The following is a 20,175-nucleotide window of genomic DNA, read 5'->3' on the forward strand; positions in this document are numbered from 1 at the left end:
ATGTAGTAACAGAAATTCAAGCATCATGAAAAACCTGAATTTCTGGACTTTCTAAGTGCTTGTGTAAAGCATTCAGAACCACCCTGAAATTTCTGATAAGTGAATAACTCAGTACTTGACAGCAGTTCCAGTTTTGGATTTTACTGGTGGTGGTGTGCAAAATAATTAAGATTAAACAACTCCATTTGAACAGGAAGCAGGAATAAAACCAAAAAACCCAAAACCCCATGAGCCTTATAGTAATGAGAGACACTCCTAAGTGAACATGCTACATATCTGAGGTATTCTCACTTAAAGTTTTCTATATGATGAGAAAGTTTATAGGCTAACCTTAGGAATGATGTTTATTTTTAGGAACCCCTAAATGGGTACTCTATCACTACTTAAAAGTAGCCTGAAACAACTTCTTCATGGTTAGCTGATTCAGTTGACACATTCACTCAGTGTGAACAAGAACCAACCACTTTAATTTAAAATCTACACTCATTTGCTGAACTTCATTAAACAATTTCAACATATTACATAGAATACTGCAGGACCCACAATAGGAAAAAAAAAAAGCAGCTTACAAGTACCAAATCTGCCATGGCATTTATGATGACAAGCATCCCTTTATTTTCTTATTAACAGAGAGGGTAAGAGAAGTAAATAAAGAAGGATAAAAAAGAGATTAAAAATGAGAAATAAAAGTAAATATTCTTACTATAAGTCATACTGGTAATATCCAAACAATATCCACACAGCAAAAAACCTAAAATGGTTGAAGAAAACAAAAAAATGCACTTCAGTTCAAACTCAAAAGCATTTCAGCTGCATCATTTAGATGGTAAACGCTTGTCATGACGGGCATGGGGCTATGATATGACATGAGGTACAGTGCAGAACTACATATAAGGTCCATTCACCATACTTACAAGTATAAGCAATTCAGTAAGTGCAGAAATTAACAAATAAGACAAGGTTCAACTTTGATTAATCTCCAGAATTACAGTTTTTCATCAAGAAGAAAAAATCAAAATGACATGATGACTAAAACTTTTTTCTAATAATTCCCTAGTAACTGCAAAAAAATTGCTGTGATGTTTCTCTAGTAAAGAAATAATGCTCTTGCACTACTGACAAGTATGCAACTTCTTCAAAAACACATTGGCTTGCAATTTTAGAGCATATTGTCACTTTTTTACTGGCTCATCTTCAAAAAAGAGGGGAACCATGGCAGAAAGTGAAACAAAATTATAACACTGCTGCAGTTATAAGCAACTCAGATAATATACTGGCTTGCCTGTTACAATTGCCCATTAAAACACAAACCTTGCTAATGTCAGCAAGGCAAATGAATTAGCAAAGAAATCAGCTTACTGAAATTGAATCCAAATAAAATCTATCAACACACATCTCAGTGTCTCAAAGATGCATCTATTTCCTTTCAACATTTCTAACAGAAGACAGTAACTCAGGATCATATTATAATACTAAGGGCTTTCTTAGACTTATCTATCCTGTGCAAAATAATCATATAGCTTTCAGGATAATGAACGTGATTTTTCATCTACTAACAAAATTCATATGGGATTCTACTTTGGTTTCTAAAGACAAAGAACTGAAGTCCATGCAACAGCAATTCTAGCAGTGTTTGCTTATTTAGACAAAATGGAAACTAGCTTCACAGAACTCCAGTAAAACATGAGAGGAGGCAGAGTAGAAAAAGAAAAGAGAAAAAGACAATATAAGATTGTGGACTAATACAGAATAATATTTCTGCTTCTTATGGAGGTGAGAGCACTGAATCGTGGAGTCAAGAGGCTTTGCTTTCCCTGTGTAAAAAGCTGTAAACACATAAGGAAGGATGAAGGGATTTTGCTCTTTGCTTTTCCATACTCAAGCCATAATTCAAATTGTACAGTGAAATTACAGATGATTTATTGATTTTTTTAGTTCTATTTAACAAACTGTCAACTTTCATTGTGTCAGGGTAACGTACTTGCCAGACAGTATTACCAAGTATTAGAAAAAAAAAAATCCAAGAAAAGACCAAGCATGTCCTGGTATTACAAATTCAGAAGAACATTAAAGAGATTTAAGAAGGAGATTCTCAAGTCAGCCTCTAGAAGCAAAGGCAGATGTAGGTAGAAAAGACTCCAAAACTAAAATTTGTAAGCTGAAAGAGCCTAACATAGGAAGTACTACTGGCTACTAAGAACTAGCAACTTGTAAGGACCACCTACTGTTGGATGAGTAGGTAATGGGTAGAGCTCTTCCTGCTGCACAGATGTGATGAATTATTTGGTTTTAACTCTCTCAATGAAATGACATATCATGTTGCCACTGACTAGAAAAATCATTGTAAAATTTTCACTAACACATGATTTACAAGTCAAAGGAAGCAAATGAAAATACTGTTGGCTCTTTCACTTAACCAGCTACACACAACTTACCCTTGAGCACAAACTTGCTTTTTGCTAAGAAGAAGGCTTACAAAAACTTCCTCCTTATTTAGGCTCTCATCTAAAAAAAAGATCAGTTGCTAGAGATAACTCACTTTAAAAAAAAAGCTAACAAAGCCAATCCTTGTCTGTCTTAATCTTTCAGGCACTCTAAAATAACACAGAAATATGTACTGCTAAAAGCTGGACTCCTTTGCCAGGATTTGAATGTTTAAATATACTCGTTAATTCTCCCAACACTTGAGTGGAGAAAGGAGATCCCCCCGCTTAAGTTTTGCATCACTAAGGCCGAATTAAATAACGACTTTTGATCAGTACCTAGATAGGTCGGTATTTGTGCTCAAATCCCATGAACTGGCTCGGGAGATTTTGGGAGTCCAGAAGGCAATACGACCTTGTTCCTTTAACAGAAGTGTCATATGCAAATACAGAGGAGAGGCAAGAACTTGTACCTACAAGAGGAAGAGCTCTCATTTCATGTGTGCTCTTCTGGAGGTGAGCTCTGGGCTCACTAAAAGAATGGATAGATGAATTTTCTGTAATCTGTCCTAGCATTTCAGGAAGGTTTTAAAGCATTTCAATACCACCCATAAAAACCTTGCATAAGGGCATTAATACTGATGAAAAAGTAGATTTTTCAAAGACTACGAGTAATTACAACAGCTTTAACCCAACCCCTCCTGCCTGAACTACTGCACTACGACTGAAAGACAAGAGGCACAAATAATTCACAAAGACCTGTGCCTTTCCAGATCACCATTCAATCCCTTTTGGCATTCATCATCTAACGTCCTCACGCTTGCAGTTAGCAAAACACTGCTATAGGGCCGGGAAGCTCGCTCTTCTCCCAGGAAGGGGGCTTCGCTGCCAACAGTTCCAGGAGAGCGGCACAGCCCCGGCAGACCCAACCGGGTGCCGTCGGCGGGGCTGCGGGCAGCCGGCGGCGACCCCGGTCTCCCGGGGAGGAGCAGGAAGCGAGCGCGGAGCTGCTCCCGGCCGCCCTCCCCCGACACCGGTTCGGGCCCGCCGCCCCCCGCCCGCGGGGGACACCCCGATCCGCTGCGGCCGGGCCGGGCCGGGCCGGCCCCCTCCCCCGCGTTACCTTCCCGGTACTTCTTGCGCAGCCGCCGGTGGACGCTCTTCACCACCCCCGACAGCTTCTCCTGCTCCAGCTTCCGCTCCTGCTCCGGGGGTGGCGGCGGGGCGGCGGCGGCCCCGCCGGGCCGGGGCCGGGGCTGCGGAGCGGCCTCCATGGTGTTCCCGCTGCTCGCCGCGCACCGCCCGGCCCAGGGGGAGGCGCGCGCCGTGCCGGGGCTGAGCCGGGCGCGCATGCGCGCACCGCCCCCGCCGCGCGGGCAGCCGGGACATGGAGTCCGCGTTCCCGCCCCCGCCTCCGTGCGGCCCCGCGCTGGCAGCGGCCCGGGCTGTGGGACGCGTTATTGCCCACTAAACTTCCCGTGCCGCTCGTCTGGAGCGGGCCCCTCCGCGGTGCTCAGCGAAACAGTGAGGCGGAAAACACACCGAGTGTCCGGGGCAGCGCGACTTCCCCTGTAGCTTGTGCGCGTTACCGCAGCTCGCGGCCTTCCCCAGAGACCCGGCGGGAGAGCCGGCCGGGAGCCCCTGTGACGGAGCGGGCCTAAACCCATTCACGTGCAAACCACCTTGTGGAAAACCTGAATTCAGAACGCACTCGAGCGAACCTGGGCGGTGTGGTGTCCGTGGTGTGGAAGGGATTGTGCTCTTTCTCACACTTACTTGGGTGCAAAGCCAGAGCTTTCAGGCATTTATTTGGGTGGAAACGCACTGCCGGAGCAGGAGCAACACCTGCAGCCAGCAAAACTGCCCCTCCAGCGGGCACTTGGTCTGCACCTCCCTGTGCCCGACCTCAGCCTTTCCCCAAATCCAGAGTACTTCAGTTCTCTCAGTTACTGTTGGAAATGGGATAGACAAAACCATTCCTTACGATATCATGGCAGGGAAATATGCCATAAAGCTGCTTGTTTGGCATGGCCAGATGCCGCTAATTGTCTTCTCTGGAGATGTAAAAAAACACTGTGGGGGTGATTGCTACAATTAAATCTGTGACAAATCTGACACTGGGTAGGGTTGAGATTTCATCCTAATGAGAAGTCTGTGACACACGACTTCGTGCAGTGTGGAACAGGTTCTTATCAGCACCATGATAAAGAAAAAAATTACAGCTAATCACAGAACACAGTGTTTTTTTGCTTTTCTGATAAAATTATTTTGAAGGTACAGTTATTAAAGCAAAGCTCTAATGTCAAAAGAAAAGGTTTTCATTGTTGCTGACTGCAAAGTAATTCCTTTTTCACTCACTCTGAGTGAGGTGGGCAAATACTGTTCTCACCTGTCACCTTGAAGTGCCCAAATAATGCTCAAAGGTCCAACTTTTTCTGTGCTGATATTTTTTAGAGTGTATTTAAACAACTTCATTGTATTTTGGATCTTACACCACTATGTTTATGTGTTACTATTTATTGTATTGTCAGAGTATTTCCATTTTGTTTTATTGGGTGGGGTTTTTTTTCCTCAAAGTACAGGAGAATAATGGAATAAGAATTTAAATTTTTGCTACTAACATCAGCATTAATAAAGAAAAATTCAATGTAGTGACTGAGTTTTTCCTTTATTTACATTTTCCTATAAGTTCTGAAACTGTAATAGCTGATCATGTGTTAATGAAAAAAACATACCAGTGTATATTAATTTTACTTTGACTTGGAAAACATCCAAGAGTCATCTAGTGTGGATTATTGTATTCCATTCTCACTAAACTAGTTCAGGAAGTTAAATCTGAATCAGAAATAAAACTTTATGCTGGGGTTAATTATATCTTTCTGGAATACTTTTATTTCTAGTTTTGTATGCAAGTCCACCTAAAAAGGACTTGGTGTAAAAAGAGATTACAGTGATAATTGCTAGGAACATTTCAGTTAACAGGGAGCCTACGTGGTGGTAATGTTCTTTACATTTTTACACTGTGTAGGATTTGGGGAAGCACAGGCTGAGGAGGAAAAGCACGAGCCAGTGTTCTGTCTGTGGCATCACACTAGGAGAGCACTGAGGGAGGCATCTCAGAAGAGTAGGAGTATCAGAGTGACAGAAGAGAGATGGAGGCATTTGGAAGATGCCTGACGTACTGCTGTGGCATCAACACTCCCAGTCATGAGCCTCCAGACTTGGAAGTGTAGGTTACACAGTCAAAATATGAGTGTGTTTGTGATTTGGAAAATTGGAAATCTAATTGTAGGATTGGGAAACTGGGGTGAAATTACACTTATGTGAAATATACTCTCTCAGAATAATAAGTTACTGTTTTATTTATGTTATCACTGTTGTTTTTCAGTTCTCAGGATTTCTTTCTAAAACTAGCAAAGTGGTTTTAAATACAAAGTAGTTTGAATTTATCACAATGAAGTAGCACAGAAGTTTAGTTTCAATAAGCAAGTAGGGAGCATTTATCAGATCTCAAGTCTTTCCAGGCATAAAAATTAAAGAATATTTGAAGAGGGATTATGCTCACAGATATTTTCCCTGGAATATTTGGTGGGAGTTGGGTCCCAGTGACAGGCTTCAAGTGCAAAATGATTGAAGGAGGTTCTTCCCCAGAGCACTGCATGGAGATACTGGTGGGCAATGGAGAGGGCACTTAAAGCAGGACTGGTTCTCTAAGGCCTGATGGAGCTCACGTCCCAGTGCTCTGTCAAGGTGGAGAAAAAACCATGTGTGATCTATACATTTCTTGAACATGGTATGGGAAGACTGAAGAAACAAATTAAGATGAACATAAATGTATTTGTCCCCAAGGCATGAGAATAGAATGACCAATAGGGATGCTTGCACTTACTCCAAGGGGATAAAAACAATAAACTACTGGTGTCCTGATAGGGGTGATGGAGTTTCTCTTTCTGGGAAGGAATAATTTTGAGCAACTGGGCTTACTCCTTGAGTGTAAAATATGGATGATCCTCTATGTATAGTTACTTTCTAAATAAATTAATTAATCTTAAAAGCCAATTTAGGGAAGACTAGCATAGTTTCTTTTGACATTTATGGAATATTTTAATGCCAATCACTTTTCATGAGTAGCATTGGAATCAAAAGTCTTGTTTCACAGGCTGGAAGGACAAATAATAACAGCATTTTCCAGTACTTGTGTGGCTGGAACATTCACTGAGGATGTGGGAAAACCAGTTCACATCTCTACTCTGCCCGCAGAGATCTGAACCCACATCTTCACTATGAGATTATATGAAGTGGAAGTGCTCTTCCTTCCCGAGGGAAGGGTGACAGCAGCCTGTATTTTCAGTCTGTCTCCCAGTGAAACTGTGGAGGAAAAGTAACGTAAAAGCTTAGTGAGCTGTGAATCAGCAATGCTTTGCTTCTGTCTTTTTCAGTGGCAGTTTTGACAATCAAGTCTTCTCAGCCTCTTCATCTCTTCTATCATAAAGATGCTAACTGTTTGAAAATGAACTGGGAAAAGTGCATCAACTAGAAGAATCTGTGCAGTATGATGACATTATCATAAGAGTCTCTAATGCAATGTAATCTGCAAAAATATTACCAAAATCAGGTAATTGTTTTAATGGAACACTGAAACACAGGGTGATTTAAAAGGAATAAAATGTTCTTTGTTAGATGTGGAAATGGTTTTGCTGTATGTATCTGAATGCCAGACAAACAGGCAGCATTGGAATATTTGGGTTGAAATTAAGATTTTCTTCTTCATTAGCTGTGGAGTCTTATAAACTATGAAAATAAGATAATTTAGTTTTAAAAATGGGAGTCACATCTGAATTTGCATTGATGCGGTTATTTAGAGTTGGCCCATTATTACATTCTCCAGATTACACACTGCAGTAATTTAGTAATTAAAGTTATATAGTAATTAAAACTGCTACCCCATAACAATAATTTTATGACTAGAGATCTTGGATTCCATTACTGGAGAATGACACCTTTAAAAGTAAGTACACACCAGTAATCCCTTTACTTAGAACCCTGTGTATTTTAGTGGAAAAAGTAAGATTAATATTGACTTTGGTTTGCATCTGAAGTCCCAATATTTACGTAAATAAACATTTTGCTTTTGGAAAGCAAGATTTTTCTACTGCAGGACAAATTAAAGTTGTTCCTCAAGTAAGTAGAGACACCCAGCTTGTAGAAGGATTAAAATACTTCCCACACAGGAATCTATTTAAGATTACAATAATTAGATGCTGATAAAAGATTTTATTTATTGAAATTATGTCTTTTAGTTGCTAGCTTGTGTTGCCAAATGGCAGGAATAGCTTTAACAGCAGCCAGCATTTCTGATAAACAATATATTCTCTACCTCCATTCTGGCCAACAGGTACTATCCATGTCTGTTCATGGAAAGGAGCTGTTTCTTTTGACACAGGAGGGAAAAGTAAAGAATGTCTAAATCTCTTCAGACTATCACTTGCATAATACTAAAGTGGGAATTAAATGTCATGGAACTACTGAAATATTCACTGAAAAGCAGCAAAGCACTTTAGACTTAAATTGTCGTGGACATTATGTGCATGAGTAAAAAGTAAAACAAGCCTTTAGTGCTGAGAACAGACAATGCACCTTCTAATAATTGCTGTATTCATTGGAACTTCTTTGCAACATGAGTATCACAAACATACTTAGTACTCTAGTAACAAAGATCATTATGTAAACATAATTTTTTGAAAATCAATCCTAAATTCCCTTAAACACCTGTTGGATTTTCTTTAATAGATTTTAGTCTGAGCACATTCCCCTGTATTTGGAATGCATGAATTATTCAGTGACCAGAGTCAATACCCTGATAGCTTTAACAAAGACTACTAGCCACTCTTTGTAGATCAAGTTTCCTCTTAGCTGATTTCTTGCTGCCATGAAAGGTTAACTCATAAAATCCCTTTGATTTAGCAAGAGATGTCCAAACATCCAGCAGGTCTAACTGGTTTTCTTCCAATGTCAGTCAAAGTAGTGTGTGATTTTAGCACTGGTTCATGTTTCTGTCAGCTGCTATGTAAAAATTTGCTGTGTAATCGATTCAGACACAGTAACTTTTATAATGTTTGGTAGTAGTAGAAAAACTTGAATGTTTGATTATTTGTGTATCTGCGAAACCTGATAGTCTTAGAGATGTTCTCAATTTTCAGGATTAAAATTCCAGCCTTCCTGTCCGGGTCAGGTGTGTATGATTCTAGTACCTCTCAACAGCAATACAGGTGGACAGTAGGTCATTTTCAGCTTGGGAAATACTGCAGTTTCCTATAATCTTGTACTGCAGTTATGATAGTCTGACTCATTAACTGAGATGACCTCAACGTCTGATTGGAGTAGTGTATGCTAAAAATTACCCAGAGAAAGGCTAAGGTGCATGTGAATTTTTGAGTCAGGAAAAGAAATAAATTTGTGAGGAATAATCTATTTCTGTGATGCCATGTATAGCTCAGCATATGCTGTGTCATTTCACTTTTCTCCTTCTTTCCCCTCCTAAGTCCTGGGAGGGCGTGGGAGAAGATATTTTAGGTATCTTTAGATATGACCTATAAAAGAAATACATCTCTAGAATGAATAAAGTGTTCTTGTCTGTTCCAATGATTGCCCAACTCCTTTTAATCTCTCCTGCCTCTTAAATGCTGTCATGTGGCTTATTTGGGACTCTACTGAAGTTCAAGTCAATTTTTGGCTAAGCAGATGAGAGAACAACAACAAAGTCTATTCATACATCAAACAGAGCTTTATCTTCAGGACAACATATTGCAAACAGTATAATATACTTAAGGAATAGCAAGGAATGCCAAAGCTCTAGCTTGTCCTGCACATATGGTATTTGGCTTGTGCACAGATCATGTGTTAGGTTTCATTAGGTCTGGTCTCGGTGACAGTGGTATCTAAGATGTTATCAATAAAATTAAAAGGGCTAGTATTCTCTTCATTGTTTTGAAGGACTCTAAGGAATGGTGGTAGGAAAAATAAAGTCATTAATATTAATATTAATGCTGCTTCAGAAATTTTGACTTGAAGTTCACATAGGTTTGCAGTATTTTTTCCATATGAGCATAGGTTTGCAGTATTTTTTCCATATGAGCACCACAGATAAATATTATCAGTTCAAAGAATGATTTCTTTTTACTTCTCCAGAACATCTAATAAAGCAACTGGGACACAAATACCATGGAGTGAGCATCCTCCACACTAGATTTTGTCAAACTTTTATCTCCATTACTAAGGCTTAAGAATGATCTGGTAGCAGCTGCCCTGAGGTATGACTTATACTACAGACTTCAGAAGAAGGCAGTTCTGAAATGTTTATTTAAAGATAGGTAGAGTTGTGATAAAATTAAATTACTATTTCAATTTATTGAGGATATACTGATAGACTGTTGTATTTAAAAAGTAGGAAATGTAACAGAAAGGTACTGTAGTAATTAATGGAGACATACATTTCATATTGATGTCCAGATTTTAGTAACCACTTTAACTTTCAGATTTCTGGCTAATAAAATTATCTGTATACTCTCTCTATGTGCAAAGGTGTTCCTGGACATTACCCATCTTATTAATGCCTTGAAAAACTTCAGAATGGAAAATACCTCTTATTTCATCAAATCCAGCTATTAACCCAGCACTTCCAAGTCCACCACCTAATGATGTCTACATATTTTTTTCAGCTCTTCTGGGGCAGTACCTCTTAATTTCTTCACAGTTGTGGTTATCTAGTGAATCCCTTGTCTTTACAGAAAAAGAGTTCTGTAATTCAAAAGGCTAAATTTTTCTGGGATCCGGTATTGAAGTCCTCACATTTTCCATTCCACAAGTTCCCTGAAACACACTGCATGTGGTACTCTTTGTCAGAAAAATTTTCAAACCAATGCAAACGCTCCTTATAAATGTTGATGACTTCATTACAGGGAGATGAATACTTGAATAATAGAAATGTCTATTTTGGCTACTCACTTCTCTGCACTGGTCACTAAGGAGAGGACTTCATTTTGGAAGGCATAATTATAACATACTACAAAACAGATAAAATTATAACATGGGAGGTAATGTAAGAAGGTTGTAAGAGCTAGAGGCAGCACTCCTGCTTGCTGAAATATGACAGGTGGATTTTGGCTGAATGACTCCTTTAAATCCAGGAGAAATGGCTGTCAGCTACCAGGACATATTCTCAGCAGGAACATAATTTCATATTATAAAGTTAAAGTATTTTCCTCTTTTGGAGCCTAACATGATCAGCAAAATGCAGCCTGTGGCTTATCACACAGCCTGACAGGTACTTGAAGTACTGCTGTCCTTGCCTTTTAAAAAGGTAGAATGGTCTCCTGGAGGCTTTTCTACATAAATAGAAATAGCATTTTCTTAGGAGACATAGAAATAATTCTGAAGCATCAAAAAAAGTAATTGTGGCCAATTTTCTGAAATAACTTGTGACCTTTCAAGCTCTGTTTGTACTCATGAAGGTGAATTTTACCCATCATTACCTAAAAGGTCCCTGAACCAGAACTAGAAGCATAACCAAAAATCTATTTTAAAAATAATATTGAAGCCAGTTTTTTTATTAACTTCTTTTTTGTTTTTTTTTTCTTTTTCTCTTTTTCTTTATACTCCTGTATGAACAGGTGGGAAGAAATTTTTGTTTTAAAAATATTTCAGATAGTACTTTCTTTGGAAAAAAGACTACATCCATTTTTATTTTCCTTCAGATTGAAGTCTACAGACTAACAGGTATATCAGAAGATATATCTGACCTTATGGTTGTTGGAGGGTTGTCCATGTGAGTAATTATTTTTGCACAATTCGCTATTTCAAAAGAAGTTGCCTGTGTGGGGCAAATAGAATTCTGTTGGCCTGTGGAGGCTCATTTATGAAAGAAACATCTCAAGTGAGATGGAATGTGAAAGACATTGTATTTGGTATGGACACTGGTTATATTTAAATCATGTTTGGCAAGTACTGCTGGGGTCACTTGTATTTTCACCTTGTTCTCAGATCCAGCAAAAGGCATCCTGTGAATCCTCGAGGACAGGGGTTTTTTTTCAGGCTATCTACAAATCTCATTTATTCTGTGGTCTTGATGTTGCTTAGGATGCCTAAAATTACCTAGGACAAAAATGCATTCTTAATTATGATTTGTGGCTGAAGTTTTTCCTTAGTTTTGGTATGTAATTGGTGGTGGCCCAGCTGTTTCTTCATGAATAATGGAGGGAAAACCTCTGAATGACAGACAGTGTGCCCAGCTGTGAATAGCAGCTTCTGTAGCCACCCCAGTGTAGCGTGCAAGAGACTGAGAACTGGGAGAAACAATAGCTATTGTACTTCATATTCATACCTGACTTGTTAGTTTTGCAATAGCTGTTTCATGCAGATGGTCATTAATGGGACCTTAGCCAATTTTCTTTTGCTGGCAGAAACATTTGCTTCTGAGGATTGAATGGGTCTGCCTACATTAGCACTACATAAATGTTTCTATGATGTGAATTGCCCTTGCCTGTGAATCTCCTATGCTTGATGTTCTTTAAGTTACATTACTTAAGGTCTTTGGAAGACAGGAACTAGACTTCGTTCTGCAGAAGCTTAGCTGGAAATTATACACTAGGGACTTTTCTAACATACCCTAAAGGTAATGAGAACATGTAATCTTTGGGCTGTTGAGAAATAATACAGAGGTTGATCCTGTTATTATTTTGAACTGTACTCCAGTATAATTTCCTATTTTATCCTGAATAAGAGAAATACCAACACTAGGGTGAACTTTTAAAGCTCTCCATTTCTGAGACTTCGTTGCTAGGATTTCTGTTTTGCAATCCGATCTACTTTGTGAGATTTTTGAATCTGTGAAGAGAGGGACTTTCCAAAGTGCCTGTGTTACTGTTATGAGGTAAGATATTTCCGAAAGACTTAGCTAATCTTCAGTGAGTCACATTTCTAATGGAATTTTATTTTAAACAAATTATCTTCTACGTTCTGTCCACTCTGGGATATATGCTCAGTGACTATAATACTTGCTGTTCTGATATATCAAGTTACCAGGTCATCTGTGAATGTGTCTGAGACTCCTCTTCCTAAAGAACCTGGCACCTAAATGAAGGTGACAAGCAAATGACTGCAGTCTGAGATCTTCCTTTGCTGCTGGAGATTGCTGAATTCACATGTGCCTGCTGGATCTTGGAGATGACTGACATAAGCAGCTATCACTTCTGACAGCAGGTGCTTATCAGATCTAAATTTGAATCTCTTAAACTCAGTGGCAAGACTTGGGTCAATATGCTTAGTAAATGACTTGTGCTCACTATTCTTGTGCATGTACAGTAATTTCACGATTATAAGCTGCACCATTTTGACTAAAATTTTGGTCTGAACCCAAAGTGCGGCTTATAATCAGGTGTGGCTTATATACGGACAAAGAACAAAAAGTTGCTGTTTTAGTTTGGAGGGCAGGTGTCTGCTAAGAAAGGCAGGAACTTCTCTTTGAAATGGAGAATGTAAACCCCCTCCCTCCAAATTATTGTAATTTTGAAATCAAGGGGCTTCCAGGCAAAAATATGGGAATTAGGAATAACAGTTCTTTACTAGGGAAATTAAAATAGAAATACAGTACTACAAAGAAACAAACTCCAAACCCTGACAAAGTCAGAGTACAACCTGACATCCCATCAGGCAGGGTGTTGGTAGCAGTCCCATTAAATGGTGGCTGCATCCTCCTGCAGTGACAGATGTGATTCAGTTGGAGCAGTGCTCCTGTACAAGGTGCAGTTTCCCTTCGGAGGTCCAGTGGTGATGTGCAGAAATCCGGTTTTCCTCTGAAGTCCAGTGGAGAAAGGGGCTCCCTTAGTGTCCCAAAACCTCTGTTTTTATCTTGGTAAGAAATGTTGGGCTCTTCCCCCTGGCTGGAGCAACTTCCAATGGGATGCAGTAATTTTATCAGTCACACAGTGGGACTCAATGGCCATTAGCAGAAAATGACTCGCTGGAGGAAGGATGGGTTGTGAAAAGATAAAGAACAATGCTCTGCCTGGTTTCAATGGATGGCCCATTAGCAGAATATCTGCCGTTGAGATAAGGATCACTGCCCCCACCCTCAACAGATGGTGATAGAATAGGTACCTTTTATCACACTCTGTATTGTAACATGCGGCTTATAATCAGGTGCGGCTTATATATGGACAAAGAACGAAAAGTTGCTGACACCTGGAAGTGCGGCTTATACTCAGTGCGGCTTATAATCGTGAAATTACTGTACTTTTTTAATAACAGTTTTACAAACAGTTGGCTCCAGACTAATGTAATCAGTCTTTTTCTAACTCTAAGTTGGTAATGGCCATTAGATCACATGCTGGCATCTAGTGTGTGACCGTGTCAATCTTGATAGAGAAATAGGCAAAATAGCTTCACAGTTTTTGAAGAGGCTGCAATTCTGACTGCAGGAAGAGTAGTCAGTGTGTTCAGAGGAAGTATGTTCTCACTTAAGTCCTTCAATATTTCTTGTGTGGTTTTGTAATTTCACATCGGTAGAAGTAAGTGTAAATTTATTTGTAAACACACTTGTAGAGTTGAGTCCTTAAATAAGAAGACCAGAAGAGATTGCAATCAGAAAAGATTTGAAAATAGAATAAAACAAATAAAAAATACCAAACCAGTTTTTCAATCTTATATACAAATTATTGGCACTTTACACTGTTTTTACCTTTCCTGTAATTGTGTTTAATGTGGTCATGAGTGCCACAGGAGCAGCTTGCCATAAATCAGGTTTTTGGTCTTGATACTCCATAATTTTTGACTCCCAATTTGGTATTTTAATTGCAAATAGTACTTTGTTTTTGAAGAGTACATAGTTTGAAATGGTAACTTTAGCCAAGTATTATTTTAAAAACCCAAAATTTACAATGGACCTTGTACACAATTGAAAGTGGCTTAATGAACCACAGAAGAAAAGCAAAAATTAAAACTTATATTAAGTGTCTATCTTTCTAGATTTCACCAGATTGATTTTAAGTTTACAGACTAAGTGAATATAATACTTATGAGACTGCAGTTTCAAAAGATTTTTTTTGATTTATACTGGTGAAGCTGAATTCTAGTACTTACAGATCTCCTGTAAGTAAAAACAGTAGATTTCTTACCAGTGTATTGAAAGTGACTAAATAAACACAGTACTTAGAGGCAGAAAAATAGAACATTTTTCTAAAACTCATAATGTGTTTAAAATAACAAGAGATACTGTAAGAGTGGTCTACAATCAGAAAAGATGAGTTGCAAACTGATTTCTAATATGCTCTAAAAGTTAGAAATAGAAACCATGAGGAGGAAAGATCACATGCCAGAAACACTGTTAAATCAAATCATCCAGACTGATCAATTTGACAACATAGTAAGGACAAACAGATCAATGGTCCTGTCTTCAAATAAAAACATATGTGATTATTTACCAACATTTGCATTTTTAAGATAAGCATAAACTCCTTTCATGTCAGTTTAAATTCCAAGAATAGTTGGTGTTGCCTCTTTTTTTCCTTAAACAATTACTTTTGTATTCACTTATTTTGCCCTTACCTGACCTTGAACAGAGACTGACTGCCAGAAAGGAGATAACCACTGATGTCATGCAGCTTTCCTTAGAACTTCCTCTAGGAAGTTCACAGAACTCATCCTTTTTCATGCTAAAGTCACAGATTCAGATCTATCCTAATTGGAATTTAAAATAACTAATTTCTTATTAGTGGTTTTCAGTAGCTTCGTATCTGTCAGGGACAGGTTCAAATGCCTGCATGGCAGCTGGGTCACTAGTGGTGTCTGCAGGCTGTTTTAGGAGTGGTGAAGGGAGACACTGTTCAGTAGGACTAATCCACCACAGTCACAGGAGAGCCTGTGATATGTTGTTCTTCTCAGCATCCATAGGTCATCCTACTTCATGTGCAGCTCTTAAATTTGCTGCACTTAAAACTGAACTGAAGTAGATTTGAAGTAGGGGGTTAGAAAGCATAAGTGAAGAAAGGACTTCTTGGGAAGGACTGTTTCAGCATGGAATAAAAGCACCTATCTTTACAAAATATTTTATGCTTTAATATATAGGAGGAAATCCTCAGGAAAGAGGAAATTGTGCTGCCACTTCCTGAGCCATTTCCGGAATGTGGGCAGGAAGGATCCATTTCAGGATATGAACCTAAAAGCTTCCACCAGCCCTGCCTTGAATATTAAGAGTGACTTTGTGAATTCCCTGGTGAATTCATCAGGGAAGCTTCCAGTTATAAAGCCTGCACAGTGTAGAGATGGTTGTGTTTAGCCTTGAGCTCTGCAAAGCAGACAAAAGATGCTCTTATTGTGCCTGGGGTGCAAGCAGTGACACACTGTGTGCAGCAAAGACTAGAAAACCCAGGTTGGTCATTCTTAAGCTTGAGAAATGTTGGGAATACTTCTTAAATTATACTTCCTGTGAAACAATTTGTTTGAAAACAAATAACTGGTATTATTGGTGTTTATGAAGATGTTGTCTACAGTAAACTCACCCTCCCACCACCTCCTCCCCACAATCTAAGTATCATGCTGTACATTTACCCCAGGGAAGAAAATCAGCTGGAGCCACAGCTGCACTGGAGCAGATGTCACAGCCATACTGCCCATTGCTTTGACATATATTTGAAAAATTCTATTTACATGGAGAAGCAAGACACTGGTGTGGAGGTGTCTGAGCTATGGAAACTAAAAGCCAGCACCTGTGGATGAAGGTCTGATGAAATACAGTTAAACTGTGTGTGTCTAATAAATGTAATAGCAAGTTTTGCTGATACACAAGTGCATCTGTTCTTGAAAACACAAGTGGAAATTTAAAACCAAATCATTACAGCAAGACTCTGTCTTCCTATTACTCTGGAAGAGTGTGAATGTGAGCAGGTTACTCCGGGTATATAAGCACTATGAAAATGCATACAATTTCACTCTTAGTGAAATGTGCCATCAGTACCTCAGTGATTGTGTGCAATTACATTATATAGTATCTGGACAAAAATGAGTTAATTACAAAATCATACTCAAATCCTGTTTCCTGCTCCCCAGCAAACACTGCCTTTGTTCAGTCTTTAGGTTTGGCTTGTAACTTAGAAGTCACAAGGAAAGTTGCAAATTTTGGTGGGGAACTTAGCTGCTAAAGCAGTACGAGAACACACATCATATATTTTTCTAACTTGAAGTAGGCAGGTGTAAAAGGATCCAAAGGCACTCTGAATTCTGAGGAGAAAAGTCTTGGGAGAGACTCAGGATGCTGCAATTCAAAGCAGCTGTGGGATATGAGAATGCTGGGGTTTTCTAAACCTGCTTTCTCGTCACTTGTTTTTTTGCTGCTTTGCAAAGTCTAAGTTTCAGTGATTGCTGTCCTCAGCTGTCCTTGGCATTATGTCTTATTGACGAAACTTCTAGGAAGAAGCCAAGCTCCCTCCTTCTGTCTGCAGTTACATGGCTCAGGTCAGGGCTCAAAGGCGAATTTGCTCAGTGCTGACAGGAGCAGTATGCAAAGAGTTCATTACTTGCTGTGAGTCACCCACCCAAGCTGCCAGAGAGAAAAAGTTCTTTTGTATTTTCTGCCTGCTCCTGGCTCTTGTTGCTGTTGTGAGATAGAATAAACAAAGCATCTTTTGACTGTTTTTATTTTTAGATAATTTGCTCCTCTTGTCTCATTCAGTGTTTGACATCTATAAAGCAGTGGGTACAATGCACTTTCCCACCACTTTCACAGACAGACCAGATTCCCAGGAGTTTGGAAAGAACCTATGGATGCCACCTACCCCATCTCCTGCTTGTAGCAGAATTTATCCTGGAACTAAATCAGATCAGCCATGGCTTTGTCTAGCCAAGTCTGGAAAACTTCCAGGGATGAGGATCTCTTTGCCTTTATCAGCATGTTCAGTATAACATGAGTAGAAACAAGCTGACCATAGTGTTTCCTTTTTCACAAGTGTGCTGCTTGGTAGGAATGCAACCAACAGAAGAGAGACTGCCTTTCAAATCAGGAAGCTAAATTTGCAGCAGTTAATCTTGTTGATAAAAAGGAAATAACGTTGTAAAGAGGAGTTTGTTTTATTTTTTTTTATTTTAGTGAACATCAACTTTTAGAATCATATCAACTAGGAATGTCATCTTACTTTGCTTTATGTGTAAGTTTGTGATGTTATTGATTGCAGAAATACAATATAAAATGTAACTTCAGCATACTCTAAATTTGATAGTGTAGTGCCCTTGCCAAGCAGAAGAAAATGGTCCACTTGCTACCAAGCAGGAATTCTCCAGCTGTGTGGGGCTTGGAGGGAAATCAGAGATGGTAACAAAATGCTTCAGATAGGAGTTGTTAATGAAAAGGTGCTGGAGCTAGGGATAATAAAGCAGTAGTTCTTATTTCTACTCTGCAGTGTAAAGAATGGCAGGATTGTGGCAGGTGCTTGAAGCAACACTTAACCTTTCCCTGATAGGACTGAAGCCTCTGGCTCAGGGTTTTTTTATGTTCTTCTCTATTTCCTCTCAACCAAAAGGTTTTCTGAGAAGTAATTGTAATAGGATTACTCTGTGGTGGGAGTAAATGTGCTTATTTGCAGTGTGACTAGAGAAGATGGAGTTGGAGAGTAGGGGAATATTTTGTTGGATTGTCAGAATTCTCAAAATTCTGGGTAAGGGCTGATTGAGTTGGTTATTTTTACTTAAGGCCAGTTCCCTAATCATAAGTTGCAGAAATGCAGAGGAAGACCTGAGGGTGATGGAGAGCAAATGAGACAGGAGTTTCACAATGTGATGAAGTTGCAAGAAATTAGTATTGTACCAGATATATAAATAGAATATGACTTTTAAGGACAGGAAAACAATTCTGCTTCATGCAACTTTGCTTACACTTAGGAATACTGCTTCCAGGCTTAAAAATATTTTGGAAATTTGATGGAATCCTGGACAGCTGACAGTAATCTTAAGGTTTTAGGGAATCATTCCTATGGAATTAAAAAGGAATTTAAGTCTAAAAAGAAAAAGCTGTGGTTTCACTCTGGTTCCTTATCCTGGAATAACCTATGATATTTCAGTCATGCGAGACTGTTGCTGATGTAAAACAAAGAGAATGTCCTGAAATTAAAATAACTGTCCCAGTATTTAATTCTAAATGAGCTTTGGTGATTTTGCCCTCTTTCAAGAGTAGTTTCATGTACAATTTTAGGTCTGTGAAGTATTTCCTGCATCACAGAAAATTGTCACAGATGCATCAAAGCCAGGATGGAAGTAGGCACTAAACTCCCCCATATCAGCTTGTCTGCCAGCAGATCTTAAAAATGCAAGTTATTCTTTTCCATAATTTTACAACATGTGAGTTACTACTTCTGAGCAAAGATAAATGAAGAATGAATATTTCTTTCCTTCTGTAGCCATGCATAGAGATAGCGGTATATCAGTCATGAAATGTGCTTTACCTAAAAACATAGGTCTGGAGCTAAGTATTAGTAGATGGGTGGGGTTCTAAAGACCAATATGTTTGCTAGCTTGAGGTATTAGCCATTTGCTTAGTGTAGTCAGTGTTAACATTGTGGATTAAAACCAGGCAAACAGCTGATGATGTAATTAGGAGCTGCCAGACTGAATGTATGTACTAACTCCAAACAGCTTCAGAGTTTCCACAGGCTGTCATGAGTTCTCACTGTTTACAGTGGTTTTAGTATGTAATGCATAAAAATACTGGATCTGTCTATAACATGAGACCAAAAAAACCCCAAAAACCTAAGCTCTATATTTGTCCAGTTGCTTAACAAGTAATTTGGGAAAAGCAGACCCTTACCTAGTCTCATTTTACATCTCTAATATATCTTCTGAAGATAAAAATAATGGAGATATGCTAAATACCAACATGATGCCAGGCATATTTTGATGCTGCTTTAGTGTACAAATAGAGGTTATGTGGTTAATACCAAGAAAAATACGCAGTCTTTAAATTGCACTCTCTTGTAACAGAGTTTTGGTCCAAACTCCAATAGAAGGAACTGAAAAATAATTGATAACTGGAAGTAAAAATCTTTGCTTCTAGCCCTATGTAGTTAGTAATTAATAATATCCTATTAATTATTAATAATATTTATTAATATAATAATAATATCTTATTAATATCTTCTATTAATAAATATCCAATGGGAGAATTAAAAACTATTTTTGTGAGAAGTCTCTACATAAGAAAAGAAAAACGCTGAAAAGCTGAACAAAGTTTCAATTGCTAACTTCTCCTTTAAAGGAGGATATTTTTCCTTAGGAAACAAATATTTATTAACATAATCAATCATCAGCTTTCTTTTATCATATTTATAAAGAGAAGCAACGTTTTTGTCAGATAAATTCAAACTCTGTTGTCATCCTTTTCCCAGCATTTCCTCTATCACACACAAGCTACAACAAAGGCAGGGATAATATCATCAAAGATCTGTTATTGTTCATACAAGTGGGAGCTTGTAGAAAGTAAGAATCTTGTTGCTGTTTGGTATTTTTTGTCCTCGAAGTGCCTATGCATCCCTGCTGATGGCTGAATCCCAGACAGGGGGATTGTTCTCCTGACTTCTTCAGTGCTGTTCAAAATGTATCTCATAAAGTACAGAAATTTCCATGAACATGTGACTTGTCTTACCTTCACAGTTTTACTTCACTGAATAAATACATTGGTTCAAGATCACCTTCCTCTTCTATAAGGCCTTTAAAG

The 20,175-nt window shown here is 38.7% G+C and overlaps 1 protein-coding gene across 1 annotated transcript in view; it reads right to left on the reverse strand.

Annotated features, from left to right (window-relative positions):
• The window catches only part of BMT2 (base methyltransferase of 25S rRNA 2 homolog), a 35,503-nt gene extending 31,766 nt beyond the window's left edge, over positions 1-3,737 (reverse strand). The window contains exon 1 of the mRNA XM_033058073.1: positions 3,547-3,737. Within this exon, the coding sequence (XP_032913964.1) occupies positions 3,547-3,697 (151 nt within the window). The 5' untranslated portion in view covers positions 3,698-3,737. The remainder of the gene's footprint in view (positions 1-3,546) is intronic.
• Between the last annotated feature and the right edge of the window lie 16,438 nt (positions 3,738-20,175).

Source organism: Catharus ustulatus, chromosome 4 (assembly GCF_009819885.2).
Source record: "Catharus ustulatus isolate bCatUst1 chromosome 4, bCatUst1.pri.v2, whole genome shotgun sequence".
In the NCBI taxonomy this organism is placed as follows: Eukaryota; Metazoa; Chordata; class Aves; order Passeriformes; family Turdidae; genus Catharus; species Catharus ustulatus.